Source organism: Phyllostomus hastatus, unplaced genomic scaffold (genome assembly GCF_019186645.2).
Source record: "Phyllostomus hastatus isolate PE091 unplaced genomic scaffold, TTU_PhHast_1.1 phas_contig_148, whole genome shotgun sequence".
Taxonomy (NCBI): domain Eukaryota; kingdom Metazoa; phylum Chordata; class Mammalia; order Chiroptera; family Phyllostomidae; genus Phyllostomus; species Phyllostomus hastatus.
Window position 1 is genome coordinate 11,675,870 of NW_025333607.1, and position 15,066 is coordinate 11,690,935.

Below are 15,066 nucleotides of genomic sequence, written 5' to 3' on the forward strand. Positions count from 1 at the left end.
TTAATTTTTAGACTTCATTCCTAGACCTTCATTGCTAGTTCTTCCTCAACTTTCATATTAAGATGTGAACAGATGCACTTCTGGGCATCAACATAGAAAACTGCGTGATGGGTGTTGGAAAGGACTAGGAAATAATTGTAGTTTGGAGAAAGGTGATAAGGGAGATGACCGTTTTGAGGAAAAGACAGAAATGCAGTGACCCGGTTTAGTAACACATTTAAATATAGGACCTTCCACAAGAAATTTATTGAGAGAGCTCTTCTAAGACCAAGACTGGAAAACCCTGGAAGGCCTAAAATGCATCAGGGTTGGATGATTTTGCCGTTGCTGCCCGGTTGCTGCCCGGTGCCATGGGGTTGAGGGGAGGGTGTACGCCAGCGCAAACAGGGGGTGCAGGTTTGCTCGTGGTGTTGAACTGTCCTGACTCCCATCAGCTGATTCGCCTGTAGGTGGTAACCTTGGCTGGGGATAAACAGGCAGCAGCTGGAATAGTTCCGGAGAAAACCCGGTGCTCCACGTAGGGAAACTTTTGGGAATAGAGATGGGGAATTCTGTCACACACTCACGACTTGGATGGTAGCGCGTACCAGTCCGTCGTATTTGTCCTGCGAAATGACACAAGCGGCGGTGTAACTGGACACCCAGGAAATAACTCCGGAGTGCCCGAGAACTGAATTCGGGGGTGTGGGTGGGGAGCAGGTAAGGGCGGCGAGAGGCACGGTCTTCTACGGTTCTGCCGGGAGTGCAGAGCCGTCGGCCTCGGGGCCCCCTTAACCAACGTGCGTCGCAGGTGGTGTCTCCGAGGGCGAGGGAGAAGCCCCGCACCGCGGTCCGCACGAGACGCCTCGCGAACCGGGGAGCGCGGCGAGGCGGTGGCGCAGTTCCCAGCCCGCTCCCGGGCCGCCGCCGCCGCCGCCGGGGCCTCCCCAGTCCTCCCGAATCCCTGCATTCCACGCCGCCGCAGCCGCAGCCTCGCCGGCCCAGGCGGCCCCCACCCTCCCCCCAGGGTGGCGCCCGCGCCCGCGCCCGCGCCCGCGCCCCTCCCAGGGCCTGGGCTGCGCTCCGCTCGGCCGCAGAGCGACCCGGCCGGGCCGGCGGGCGGGGGCGGGGCGGCGCGGGCGGCGGGCGTGCGCGCGCCGGCGGGGGGCGCGGCCGCCATATTGGATCCGGGCGCCGCGCGCGGCGGGGACGGGAGCCTCGCGGAGCCCAGGGCGCGGGCGCGAGAGCACCGGGAAGGCGGGGGAGGGGTGGGAGGGAAAGGAAGGGAGTGGCTGCGAGCCGGGCTGCGGCAGCCTCTGCTCGCCTCGCCCGCGGCGGCAGACCCTCCTCCGGCGCCTCGGCCGCCTCCCTCCGCGCCGCGGAAAGATGCCCTTCACCCGGGGGTGTGAACGAGAGGGAGAAGTCGCTGCCGGAGCCGCCCGCGCCGCCGCCGCCGCCGCCGCCGCCCGTGTCCTTTGAATCCCGAGAAGCACCCCCGCTCCAGGGCGTCGGGAGCCTCGGCGGGCGGCCGCGGTGCGGGTGTGGGGAAGACCGGGCTGCGTGCCCGGCGCGGCCCAGGCCGGCCGACCGGCGACCACCGACATGGGGCGGGCTCGGGCGGCCAAGTAGCCGCTGCTCCCGGAGCCCGGCGCCCAGCGCCGCCCGCAGCCCGCGTTTCCAGCCCCGGCCGCGCCGCCAGCCAGGCCCCTGGGAGAAGCCGGGAGAGAAATGAAGAGTTGTCCTCCGAAGCCGTTGGAAATGGGACTGACTGCAAAGCCTTAAAAAGCGGGAGCTCGGGAGGAAAGAGGAAAAGGCTCCTCCGGGCAAGACTTGGCGTGCACCGGGCCGAGGGGGCTGCTTCAGGGACTCGCCCCCTCCCTTCCCGCTGGAGAAATCGCCGCTGATGCATCATCCAAGCGGTGGTTGGGAGGATTTGCAGCCGAATTTTTGGTTTTCCCTCCCCCTTACATACATTCTGGCCTTTTCCTGCCTTTTCTGTTTTCCTTCTTCCTGGGAAGTGAATTGCTGATGCAGATCGGACTTAATTCATTAATGATGCAACCGGATTCGTTTCAGGATTATGTTGCACGAGTTGAATTTTGAATGAAGGAGAAGAGTTCCCCCCGCCCCCCCTTAAAGAAGTGTTGACTCTTTGGTTCGTTGTACTTTTAATTATTATCTTATTTAAACATACGATTTAATTGTATTCTTTAAAATGTATCAAATATATATTTTATGGTAACTGTCCCTCAGAATATATGTATATGTGCGAAATTGAAGACGCTTCAGTTAAGTGAGGGTACCGGTGTGTTGGATGTTTAATTCAGCACCGGCATTGCGTGACAGTTGTTTGAATAACAAGTGGTTTGTTTTTAAAACCACACCTTTTAAACTTTAGGTTCAAAGAATCAGAGTAGGAGTCATTAATAATAATTTAAAGGAAAACCAGCAGAAATCGAAGCCAACATGTCTGGAGAAGTGCGTTTGAGGCAGTTGGAGCAGTTTATTTTGGATGGGCCGGCTCAGACCAATGGGCAGTGCTTCAGCGTGGAAACGTTACTGGATATACTCATCTGCCTTTATGATGAATGCAATAACTCTCCGCTGAGAAGAGAGAAGAACATTCTTGAATACCTAGAATGGGGTAAGTTTGGATTTAAAAAGAACTCCTCAGCTCGACATTATGGTTTAATTGTTAAAGCGAGTTACCATGAGTAAACTCGGGGTACATAAACGTAGGTATAATCTACAGTGTATAATATATAATATAGTATATATACTATCTTACCATAATAGGTAGTGTGTGGTGTATACATATTTAAATATATACACAATAAAAGAATAGATACGAATTATTCAAGATTTCCCCCCCTAGTTTTTGCTAAATATTTTCCCAAGAGCATGACCAGGCTACTCAAAGGCACTGTTTAATGTGGAATTTATGAGAAAGAACTGAATGTTTTTAGGTCAGCAGTAAGAGCTTATGAATAATTCTGTGATAGGCAAAAATGGATGAATGCTGGTGGTATAACAGATATTCAATGGAAAGGTATTTATCAGTGGAAACATTCGTTCCCAGACTCTGGAGATCACTCTGGAAATGGGAGGAGATATTAACATATCTTACGTCAACAGGAACTTGAAGATAGTTATCGGTGGGTTTTATTTCATCTCCATGTAGTCCAAGCAGAGGAACTAGTGAACATGGACTTGCCATAAATTGTCATGTTCGTGAGATAACATGACATAAAGATTTAAAAATTTTGTGATAGTAGTTGGGAAAGAATGCTTGGGAGCAGCTCCTGCTTGAAAGCTTGATTTACTCTACATTTAACGAAGATCTGAAATGGTTCGAGTTTTGTCTTCATTCTCCTAAATATAGAAGTGATTTGGAAGACCGACTCTAGTGCAGTGGATCAGTGATGAGAGCAGACGCTCCCATGTGACCTTCAAGCTCCAGGGCTTGGCTTGAAGTTCTGTGTCCGACGTTACAAGTCCATTTAAACATCCAGCTGTTTTCTGTTGGGAGAGTACACATCCTCACCCACACCTGTGTGGGTACAGTGGCTTTTGAAGGATATTAGCCAAAGTACTGTGTTTTGTATCTTTGAATACTAACACTTTTAGTTTGTTAAAGAGTTCTGATACAAAAATGTCTTGGTTCTCAAGTAAGCTTTATTTTACTGCAGTAAAAGTCAATGGGTGATTATTTTGTATTTTTTAATTGAAAATTTATTAAAAATTAGCTTGTCAGGTAAATCACTTAAGATTGCTTGCATTTATATATATAAATGTATATATATATACACAGTGTGCATATATATAAAAATATGAATAGTGTGGTTTTTTGAAACAGGCTACCATACTACTAACTGGGAACCTAAGAATCCTAAACCATCTTTCAAGTCAAGTGATTTCTTTCTCAAGAATGAGACAATTTTTTACTTTGGTACTGGTATTGTTATGTCTTTTATTTTTATTCGTGGAGTAAATTTTTTTTCTATAAAGTTACGTAGTTTAACATCTCATGTTTTATAAATTTAGAAAAAATTTTGTGGTTTTTGGAGCTTTAAAGAAAAGTTTCTGGTACTTTTAGAGTTTCCGTTCTTGCATAGTGGTTCGAGAAGTCTGTTCTGATTTTGATTGTCATTTAGTACCTGTTCCTTGCTTCATTATGACAAGAGAAAACCGTATGCTCAATTACCTTTTGGTATTAAGAGTTTACATAGTAGTTTTATGCTGTGAGATATTTTGCTGTATAGTATTACCAGAATAATTTATGTATATTTTCCACTGAATATGTCTCCTTGGGTTTTGTTTCATGTATACATATAGGAAAACCCCTTATCTATACATATTTAATTTAAGCCAAATAAGCCAAAAGTCATATAAATATTTGGCCAAATGCACTTTATTTTTTATTAGTATACTTGAAATAATTTCAGATCAGGGACTTTTCACAATTTAAAACAAATTAAGTTTCAGTAGTATGCTTCACATTTTATCTTTTTAAAAGTCTGATAAGACATAACAAAATGTACTCTTTTAAGAAAACTATTGTGTTTCTTAGTGGTAGAGAACAAGAGACTAGCATTTTAAAGGGATTATTGTGCACACTTCGGGGGTCAGCAGTGTATTAAGTCTCAGGCATGTTTAAGTTGGGAGTATGAGATTTTGAAAGTGGGAGTTCTTAACTACAGAAGTTTGGGTAAGGAGGAAGAAGAGAAGTGTAAGAATGGGAGAAGCTGTCGAGATGTGCCGTGAGCCGTGGTACTTCCACTATCTAAGTTATTTGAGAATTTAGGTTATTGAAGAATGCTGGTCTCTTCAATTCATTTAAGTATTGCAGTAGATCAGCTGCTCTTCATTTATGGATTCGTTACTACATTTTGGGGAAATATCCTATTTTTTTCTTGCCGCCTAACATTAAATAAAATTGATTAGATTAAGGAAGTTTCCAGATAAATTGAGGGCCATTCATTAAGTTTTGAACCATCATTATTATTTTTGGTCTGAAATGGAAATTTACAGGGATTAAATTTGATAACTTAGATTTGCCGTAATGTGGTACAGTTCTTAGTTTGAGTTTTGAAAAACCCGATATTTGCAACAGGAGAGCAGTAGTAGTCAAGTACTCTGTGCTGTATGCTGTATATTTCTGTTTGGTCTTTATGTTAATGCAGGTGTCATCTAGATATTCCTTATTTTTATGCTGATGATAGGCTTCTTTTAAAAAAGGAGTCAGCCAAGATTCTGTCTGCCTTGTTTCATTTCCATCAATTTCACTTTATTTCTAATTTATGGTCCATTTCACTTTTACATTGTTACAGTTAGCGTTCATTACAGTGTCATGATAATAAGAAAACTGACGATTCAAGTGCGGTATATGCATTTGGTAGCGTTCCTTGCTCTTGATGCTGATGGCTGGAGGGGGAAAAGAAGTTGAGCTCTGGAGAGGAAGAGGAGATTAAGCCCGTGAGCAGCAGAATTCAGGGACCAGGCTTCCTCATGGCCATAGGTCACTTTTAAATTTAATAGTATGTTTTCCAGTTACAGCCAGTAAGAACAGAAGAACTGTGTTCTGTCTCCTTTGTTTTTAAGTTGTCAAAATGATTGTGGTTTGTATGTTTGTTCATAAAATTAGAGTTTTGATGTCAGTAGTATAACCCTAGAATGTTACAGTAGAGTTGTAGAAGTAAAAATAACTTTTACATTATCAACTCTTTTGCTAGTAAGAACCAAATGAGTACATTATTCATTGACTTGGCTGCCCTCTACTTTGAAATGGGAAATTGGAATTTTAAGGAACTCTTTACCAATTTACTTAAAACATAGATGTTAAGGTAGTATTACTGAATACGAAAGAAGCATTCTGGTTATCTGTGTGTGTATAACTGGTTTTGATGCTTCCTGAATCTTGGACTTTGTAACATTTCATTTACATTAACCCTAAATAATAATAGTTTTATAGCTTATTCAGTGTATACATGCACACTAGTCTAAACAATGAATAAACTTGTTATAGAGTACATCAGCAGGTGCTATGATTTAAACTTTTCCTTTCATTAGCACAGTTTTAAAGATTATTCACATTTTTTTCTTGTTTGCGTTGATTAAGTGAGATGATGTGTTGGCGTGATCAGAAGGCTCTAAGTCTTTTCTAGGGAACTTTGGTCTCCACGTCTGCTGTTCCTTGTTATTAGCTTTTCCTGAGTAGAACTTTAAAATCATGCCAAATTGTCAACATGTTCATTTAATACAGGTGATTAAGATTATTTTTATTGTCTTGGCCGGTGTGGCTCATTTGGTTGGAGTGTTGTCCCTCTAAACTGAAGGGTCACGGGTTTGATTCCCAGTCAGGGCACGTGATTGGGTTGCAGGTTTGGTTCCCATTGGGGTGGGTTGCGTATGAGGTGACCGATCACTGTTTCTCTCTAACATTGATGCATCTCTCTCTCTCTTTCTCCCTCCCTCCTCCTCTCTCTAAGATCAATGAGCATATCTTCTGGTGAGGATAAAAAGTTTTTTGTAAAGATTTTTATTTAAATTCCCAATTAGGATCTTTATAAATAACATCAGAAATTTAGGTTGGGAACTTTATACTGTATTTCCTTTATACTAGCCACCTAATATTCTCTTTTAAGACAAATAGTGAATAAGTACAGTGATTTGATTTAACACAATGTTATTTTTAAGTATCTGTTGCTCTGTGAGTGAAAACAAGGAGGTCAGGGTTAACACCGAGAATTTTAGCAGTGTGTTTATTTTATGTGTAAATGTAAGGCATACTTGAGCATAGCAGTCTAAAAACAAATAGCATAATACATTGCAAACTTTATGAAATAGCCCATAGTTCCTAGAATTTGATTAATATCACATAGTAATCCCAGGTTATTTTATGGTAAAATAACTGACTTTGGTGCAAATTAATATTTTATTGTACTATTCTATAGCAGTCAAAGCATTTCTTCTAAAACCTTTTCTCTCTGGTGCACTATTGACAGTACATTGTGCAACATATGTAGCTCATTGATTTTCATCTTTTTGGTTTTGATTAGTTTGAAAGTCCCATCAGCATTTAAAAAATAGAGTAAAATACAGGACTTCTGGCAAGATGGAGGAATAGGTGGACGCACCGTACCTCCTCGCACAACCAAGATTAGAACAACAACAATTTACAGCTAGAATAACACTCAGAACTGATAGAGGATTTATCTGAATGGAAGTCAGACAGCCAAGAAGTTGAAGTAGACCCGTACATCCAGACTGGTAGGAGACGACGAGCCGGGCATGGGTCGGCGGCACGCGGAGGTCGGGGAAAACTTGGCGCAAAATCGGCGCGAAAGCCATCCGGCGTGCAAGAACGCAGTGTACGCAAGTGGCAGCTGGCGGACCCAGTGAGGCGGCGATTGTGGACCAGGGCAGAGCTCGCAGCCCAGGGTCCCAGAGAAGGGACTGAGGTCCCAGGAGAATGGAACTACCGCCATTGTTTCCCCCTGCCCCCACGTATAACGTCACTATCTCGCGACTGGGGTGCTCAGCCCCTGTGAACACCTAAGGCTCCGTCCCTCACAGTAACAAGAGCGACCAGACCACAAAAAAAAAAAAAAAGCAATGGCTCAAATAGAAGAACAAATCAGTGCCCCAGAACTCATCCTTTTGAGCGACCAAGAAATAGCTAACCTATCAGATGCACAGTTCAAAACACTGGTGATCAGAAAGCTCACAGAATTGGTTGATTTTGGGCGCAAATTAGATGAAAAGATGCAGGTTACCATAAAAGAGATGCAGGAAGATACATGGAGGAGAGCCAATGGTGAAGGGAAGGAAACTGGGTCTCAAAGCAATACAGTGGACCAGAAGGTAGATAGAATCAACCAAGTAGGAAAGCATGATGAAATAAGAATTCAAAAAGATGAGGAGAAGCTTAAGAGCATCCAGGACATCTTTAAACATTCCAACATCCGAATTATAGGGGTACCAGAAGGGGAAGGGGAAAAGCAACAAATTGAGCACGTATTTGAACAAATAATAAAGGAGAACTTCCCCACTCTGGCAAAGGAAATAGACTTCCGGGAAGTCCAGGAAGCTCAGAGAGCCCCAAAGAAGTTGGACCCAAGAAGAAACACACCAAGGCACATCATAATTACATTAGCCAAGGTAAAAACGAAGGAGAAAATCGTAGAAGCAGCAAGAGATAAGGGGACAGTAACCTACAAAGGAGTTCCCATCAGACTGTCAGCTGATTTCTCAAAAGAGACCTTACAAGCAAGAAGGGGCTGGAAAGAAATATTCCAAGTCATGAAAGACAAGGACCTACATCCCAGATTGCTCTATCCAGCGAAGCTCTCATTTAGAATGGAAGGGCAGATAAAGTGCTTCTCAGATAAGGTCAAGTTAAAGGAGTTCATCATCACCAAGCCCTTATTTTATGAAACGCTAAAGGGACTTATCTAAGAAAAGAAGATAGAGAAAAAACATGTATAGTAAAAGGTTAGCAAACTCACAATTATTAACAACCACACCTAAAGCAAAACCAAAAGAAACTAAGCCAACAACTAGAACAGGAACAGAACCACAGAAATGGAGGGCACATGGAGGGCTAGCAGCAGGGGGGTGGGAGGAGGAGAGAGGGGGAAAAGGTATAGAGAATAAGTAGCATAGAATGTAGGTTGAAAATAGATAGGGGGAGGGTAAGAATAGTATGGGAAATGTAGAAGCTAAAGAACTCATAAGTATGACACATGGACATGAACTAAAGGAGGGGGGGAATGTGGGTGGGAGAGGGAGTACAGGGTGGAGGGGAGAGAAGGGGGAAATGGGACAACTGTAAAAGCATAATAAATAAAATATATTAAAAAAATAGAGTAAAATAGAAAATGTCAAGTACATCATGCGCAGAAAAAGTATTGTTACAACTTGTGTTTTCTTGTAGTTCTTACTGTAGATTGGGATAAAAAATGTTTGAAACTCTTTAGCATACGTGAAGCTAAAATATGTTGGCTGTTTAACAGCGAAAAGATTATGGACATAGGTCGTTTTCTCAAAAAGCACAGACTGATGGGTTTCGTGAAGAGGAGGAGGTTAGGCAGGGACAAGATACTTGCAGAGAGAGGAAGAGTAAACACACACTGTTTTCCTGGGTTGCTACTTCGGTCTGATCTGTGAACAATTGGGTGTTTTTAATGTAGAAGAACTTAATGGACAGAGGAATTCATTTCACTCCTTTGTATTTGATGGTTCATTTCCTTTTCTGACTAGGGGCTCTTGGTGGCTGACTTCCACTGATTGTCAGAGTTGTGTAAGCTTGAATGTGAAAAATAACCCTGTGACCCATAGACATTGGTAGTAGTTTTATGGTTATGTATGCCTCCTAGTTACTTCTCATGAACTAGAGTAGACATGAGATGTAATGTTCGCTGGTTCCATAGATTTTCTCATCCCTTGTTATTCATGAAACTGCCATTGAGGGTGACGGAGACTTTGGTAGCCAAGACCAAGAATTGCTCAGCTATTTTACCGTATCTGAATGAGTCATGCAGTTCTTTCCACAGAGATTTTTGTTTCTGAGTGACCCCACTACTAGTATAGGTTATCCCAGACGGATGAATGGCTGACTTTTGTTGTCACTGTTTTTCAGATCTAGGGGATTTCCTTTTCTTCCCCACTGATACTGATCAGAGCCCTAGAGTTGCTCTTCCCAGTGAGGTGTTCCACTTTTCCTTTCTACAGTGTCCACTTCTTTTTCCAATTAGTAGGTGGGGAATGGCTAGCCCTCTGTTGTCTAACACCCCTTCCTCACCCCGCATTCTGGTGTTGCTTCATCCGCTGCGGGAGAGGGAGCACCACTCCGTCCTCTGCTGCGGGAGAGGGAGCACCACTTTGGCTTTCAGGGTAACAGGCAGAGGTTTCAAGGCAGAAGTCCTGGTTTCCCACTTCGTAGTCTCCCTATTTGCCCCTTAATTCTCCCTGGTATGAATGGTTTTTCTTCTGTTTTGGAATCAGGGCTGTTTCACTCTAGGTCCCTCTTTAGTTTCAAAATTGTTCTGGAAATCCATGGGATATTAATAGGTGCTTTGGGGAGGAGGGTAGAAGAGAAGGTTTACGTGGCTAAACAACCTTGGGAGACTATTTTAAACAACACTGAACATGAAAAAATACTGCAGGTTTTCTTAGAATTATAAAGTTTATATGATTATAGAAACATTTTTTCTTTGCAGAGTATCTGGAACATGGCTGGCAGTCAGTGTCCCATGGGATGCCCTTTGAGAAATGCCCTTTCAGTATGCCATGGTGTTCTTTGTATCAGAATTCCAAGGGTGAATTTTGAGGGAGACTGGGATACTGTGTGGTCTGGAGAGAGAATCCAGATCTGAATAAGTTATATTTTACTTAGTGGTTGTGGGCTTTTAACTGTCTCCTGTGCGATAGTCACGTGAACTAAAAAAATAAGCTTAATCATGGTAGAGTAGTAGCACAAGAGTGATACTAGTGAAAATGGCATTTAGGAGAAGCACCCTATAAAGTAGAGCAAAATTAGATATAATAATGAACCAGTGCTATTAACCTATAAAATCCTTGGAGTTACTGAGAAGTCGGTTTATGACCCTTTCTTGCTCTAATTAAACTTTTTAAGTATAGGCATTGGCTATAGGTACAGAGACTCTCACTTTATAGCTTTTGTTACTATAATTGTAACATGTTGCAAGACTATTGTCTATTTGAAACAATTTTATTCATTACCTTGTGATAGTTAAGAGGAGAGCCTCATGGGCTTACGCAATTTTAGAAACCATTGTAGTGTTCAGTATTATTTTGGTTAAGGTTACAACTTTTAGCTAGACGGTTGTTTTCAGACTCCCCCCCCACCCAGTGTGAGAACTTTACTGTTATTTTGTAACATTGTATCTGTGATGCTGTGGGTTTCAGGTGTCAGCGCCTATTAAATGTTGCTCAGGAACCAGAAAATGCAATCCTTTTATGAAAGAGAAAAGCCATGTATAATCGGTGCTGTTTCAGCACTTTGTGAGCAGTTAGAACTTTGTGACGACTATAAACTTCTATTCTGGTTATTGGAGTGGCAGATGATGATAATAGAGGTAATTCAACTTGATTGTTCAAAGACAAAAAGCTTATAGGGGGATACATGTCTTTTTCTCTTCTGAGATACATTTATTGTTCTCTGTAATTCTTCCCTAGTACCCCCCCCATTTCTCTTACTCCCAATCTAACTGTGCTCAAAAGTGCCACTTATGTGGATGAAAACATCTTTTAAAAATACATGTGAATTAGTTCAGTCCTGCGTAGTCATTTAACTCTCGGTTTTATTTCAAATTGCTTCGTCATCACTGTAGGCTTAATCAATGAAAAAAAGAAAAGCCTTCCATTCAGCTTTATTCATAGTGATAAGACTTAAATTTACACAGAGTTTCAGTGGTGAAGATCCGTAAGTGGAACACCTCAACCTGATCTATTTCCGTTCTGAGTCAGTACACTGGTAAAGAGTGGGGGCTTTGGATTCCGACGGACTCGGATTATTAGCTGGATGATTTAAGCAAGTTATTTAACCTCTTTTATCGTCTGTGAAAAATGGACATAATAGTAGTAGCTTATTTTGCCAAAAGTTTGGAAGTTGGTTTAGGATTATTCCTTCTCTGGTGATTTATAGTTTTATTTTGTCAGTTTTTCCCCCAATCTGTTTTTTAAGTTTTTTTGTGAAGCCTATGGTAAAAGAACTACAATGCTATTTTTTGGTAAAGTTTAGTTGGAATGTGTAATGCAAAGATGTAAATAACTTTATTTCACTTAAAATAATGAAAAATTAGTGATGTGTCGCCAACTTCGGACTCTGTGGACTAAAGGTTACGCAGTATCCATACATGCCTGTTGTGTGGTCTTACAGTCAGTGTGAAGAAAATACTCATTGCACACTGGTGCTTTCTAAACTGTATATTTTGAGAGGTAAAGGTGAATATTCTGAGAGTTAAGAGTTCAGTGGATAGGAAAGACTGAGAAAAACAGCTCATTGCTTCCCTCTGGATGTTATTGTACAGAGCACATTACCATAGTAAAAGTTTTTTAAAGTTTTGCAGTATAGGAACCTCTTTAACTTTGTTTCACCTAGAATTTGCCTAAGTCATTTGACCTTTTGTAAGAGGAACAGCTGGTTTGCAAAGCTGTTCCTGCTAACCTAGCGATGTTGTTTTCAGTAGAGTTCAGTCGTTTTCAGACCCAGTTACCTCTCTCACAGAGTTGTGCAGAATTGGAGAGAGAGAGACGGTCCTGGCTGTGAAGTGGAGCACAGCGATCTGGACTTTACGAGGGTTTTGCAGGAGCAGTGCAGCTCTTCCGACAGCCAGAATCCCGTCCTCGAGTATCTGGCTGACTGGGAGGGGATGCCCCAGGTTGACTCAGATATTGCTAAAACCCATCAAGCTTTACTTAGAAGTGCTCTGTCCTAAGCTTAAAAAAAAAAATACTTGTTTGAAAAGATTAAGAAAAGCCCACAGTGGCCAAAGCCCCATTTTGAAATTGTATTGCTTGCTAACTATGGCCTTTCCCAGGCCAAAAATCATAACTAAGAAACATTTAAAAACAAACTGAAAGCTCAGGTATGTGGTGGAGCTGAAATATTGATAATGATTACCATAAAGTTTTTCCCTCTTCCTTACGTATAAAGATTTTCCTAGAGTTTATGGTTTAAACCACAATAATATTAGCAAGTGTGGTGTTTCTGTTGCTGCCTTTTTGCTGCATGCCTTACCCATTTCTGACTGATGCGTGCTAAGCCGGCAGTTTTTTCCAGGAGTCATGGCTGTGTTGTGTTGTTTGAGGTTGTGATTAAGTGGTCATATAAAACATATGTAAATATATATAATATATAAGTATTATAGTATATATTATATTTTATATATTCTTTTGCCTGTGTTCCTGTGGGAATCCCAGTTAAGTATAGCAGCTCTTGGTTATCCCGATTTTACTCGACCTCTGTTTGCACGTGGCTCAGTTGATTTGTCTGGATTAAAGGTACCTAAATGGATTCCATCATTCCTGGATCTTACTGGCCTTACCCCCCACCCCCCGCAGTTACTGCTGAGTAATCTGTAGCCTCATTTTTACATGTGCCCGTCGACTGAAAATATTGTGAATCCTACCCGTCCAGGGCCTTTGTTTAGTAGAAGACTTTTACTAAACATGATGCTCGGTTCATGTCAACATCCTGCTTAATATCTTACTGGTAGCTTTCAGAATGACTTCGAAACTCCTCAGGGTGGCGTATGAGTTTTTAATGATACAGTCCTTGTCTGTGTCCCTAATCTTTTTCTTTACTTTTAGAAAATCTAAAATTTACAGAAAACTTGCAAGTGCGATATGTTTTCCCTTCTGAACCACTTGAGAATGAGTTGCCTCCTTGATGCCCTGTCGTTTCTAAATATGTGTGTGTATTTTCTACATTCCTTTGATAATCATATGCAACTATAAAAATCAAGAAATTCATACTACTGATACATGGCTATAATCAAAGCCTTAGTCCTAATTCCAGTTTGTTAGTCGTCCTGATAATATACTTATAGCACAGGATTCAGATTAGAATCACATGTTGCATTTGGATGTCATGCCTTAGTGTCATTCATTCTGGACCAGGTCTTCTGATTTTTCTCAACTTTCATGACTTGGACACTTTTGAAGATGGCAGGCTTGTTATTTTGCAGCGTTTGTAGTAACCGTAACCCTTTTCCAGGTGGGAGGAGGGAGAGAAGTGGCCTCTCTAACCCTCTCAAGAGGAACAAGATGTTTCCTTACGAGGAAACACTCAGAACAGCTCCTCTCCAGTCTCAGTGCCCACAGTTAGGAGTCACGTCTGCTCCTGAGCCAGTCATTGCACTGGTGGGACTATGGGATACAGGAGCCCTGTAAGGGAAGTGCAGATGACAATGGCAGGGCTCGGTGTGAGATACGGGAGTGGACTCTGGGTAAGCCGCACACGGCCTCACTGCACTTGGCATTGTGGTTTCCAGTTTACTCATAGCACTTCCCTTTAGGAATTGCCAGTGCTTCAGTAAAGTTTTATGGGGCTTTCATCTTTTCCCTGACCACCCTTAAGGAATGCCTTCCCTACTATGTGGTTTTGATTTAAGGATTCTGAGCCAGCATTATTGTGTGGAAGACAGAAAGGATGCATGATAGATAGCTCTAATTCCATTTTAATTTAAAATTGCAAATGACCATTGCAAAGGTACTTTTCCCAACCATGCCATCTTTTGTTGGCTTGCCCCTCTCTTAATGCCTGTAAGCTTTGTTTATGGTGTTCATGTTTGACAACCAATTGACTTATCTTGGATTATTAATGATCTTTTCATACATGTCATACCAAGGATCATGTCTTATTGTATCTCTAACGCAAATTCCAATGTGTCTTTATTGCTAGTGATACCTGCAGAGGTGTGGGCCAGGAGGTCTGTTTAAAGTCAATTTAATAAATACTTAATGTGCACAATAAATATCATGTGTAATGGAGTGTGGGAACAGTAAAGACAAACAACTGTGGTTTCTGCCCTCAAGGGATTCAGCGGAGTTTGGGACGTGCATGAAAAGGGGCACAGGGGGAAGATCACTGTTGATAAAGGAGAGCGGGGCGTGGACAAGGATCAGTCCTGGAGGAGGCGTGTGAGCCGTCCCGAGGGCCGTGATGTTTCATGAGTTAGAGATGGGAGGGGGCATTTTAGATGGAAGGAAATAGTGGAAGGCAGGGATGGAGGCAGCGAAGCTCAAAGGCATGTTGGCGGAGCAGAGTGAGGGGGGGATGGGAAGTGGGGTTGGAATGGAGAGTTGGGGCGTTTCAGCTGGCTTATTACATCATTTGAATTGGGCTCTGTAGGCACTGGGAAGCCACTGAATATGTATTTGTTTTTAAAGCAAGGAGACTTGGGAATTGCTTTCTATCAAAGCACCAAAGCTTTAAGGCTTGCAGTCTTTTGCTATGATAGAATGTTTTGTTAGTATCCACATTAATTCATTTTAGCAGATGTTTATTCCATACCTTTTCTGCGGTAGGTACCAGTTCCCGGAGATACAGCGATGAACAAG

General features: G+C 42.4%; 1 protein-coding gene across 8 annotated transcripts in view; it reads left to right on the forward strand.

The window, feature by feature from the left end:
• The first annotated feature begins 1,880 nt into the window (after positions 1–1,880).
• Positions 1,881–15,066, forward strand: part of CDC42BPA (CDC42 binding protein kinase alpha) — a 177,713-nt gene continuing 164,527 nt past the window's right edge. For 7 of the 8 annotated variants that reach the window (XM_045817269.1, XM_045817254.1, XM_045817277.1 and 4 more), the window contains exon 1: positions 1,881–2,623. In XM_045817269.1, the coding sequence (XP_045673225.1) occupies positions 2,446–2,623 (178 nt within the window). In that variant the 5' untranslated portion in view covers positions 1,881–2,445. The remainder of the gene's footprint in view (positions 2,624–15,066) is intronic. The other variant, XM_045817245.1, reaches the window with a different exon arrangement.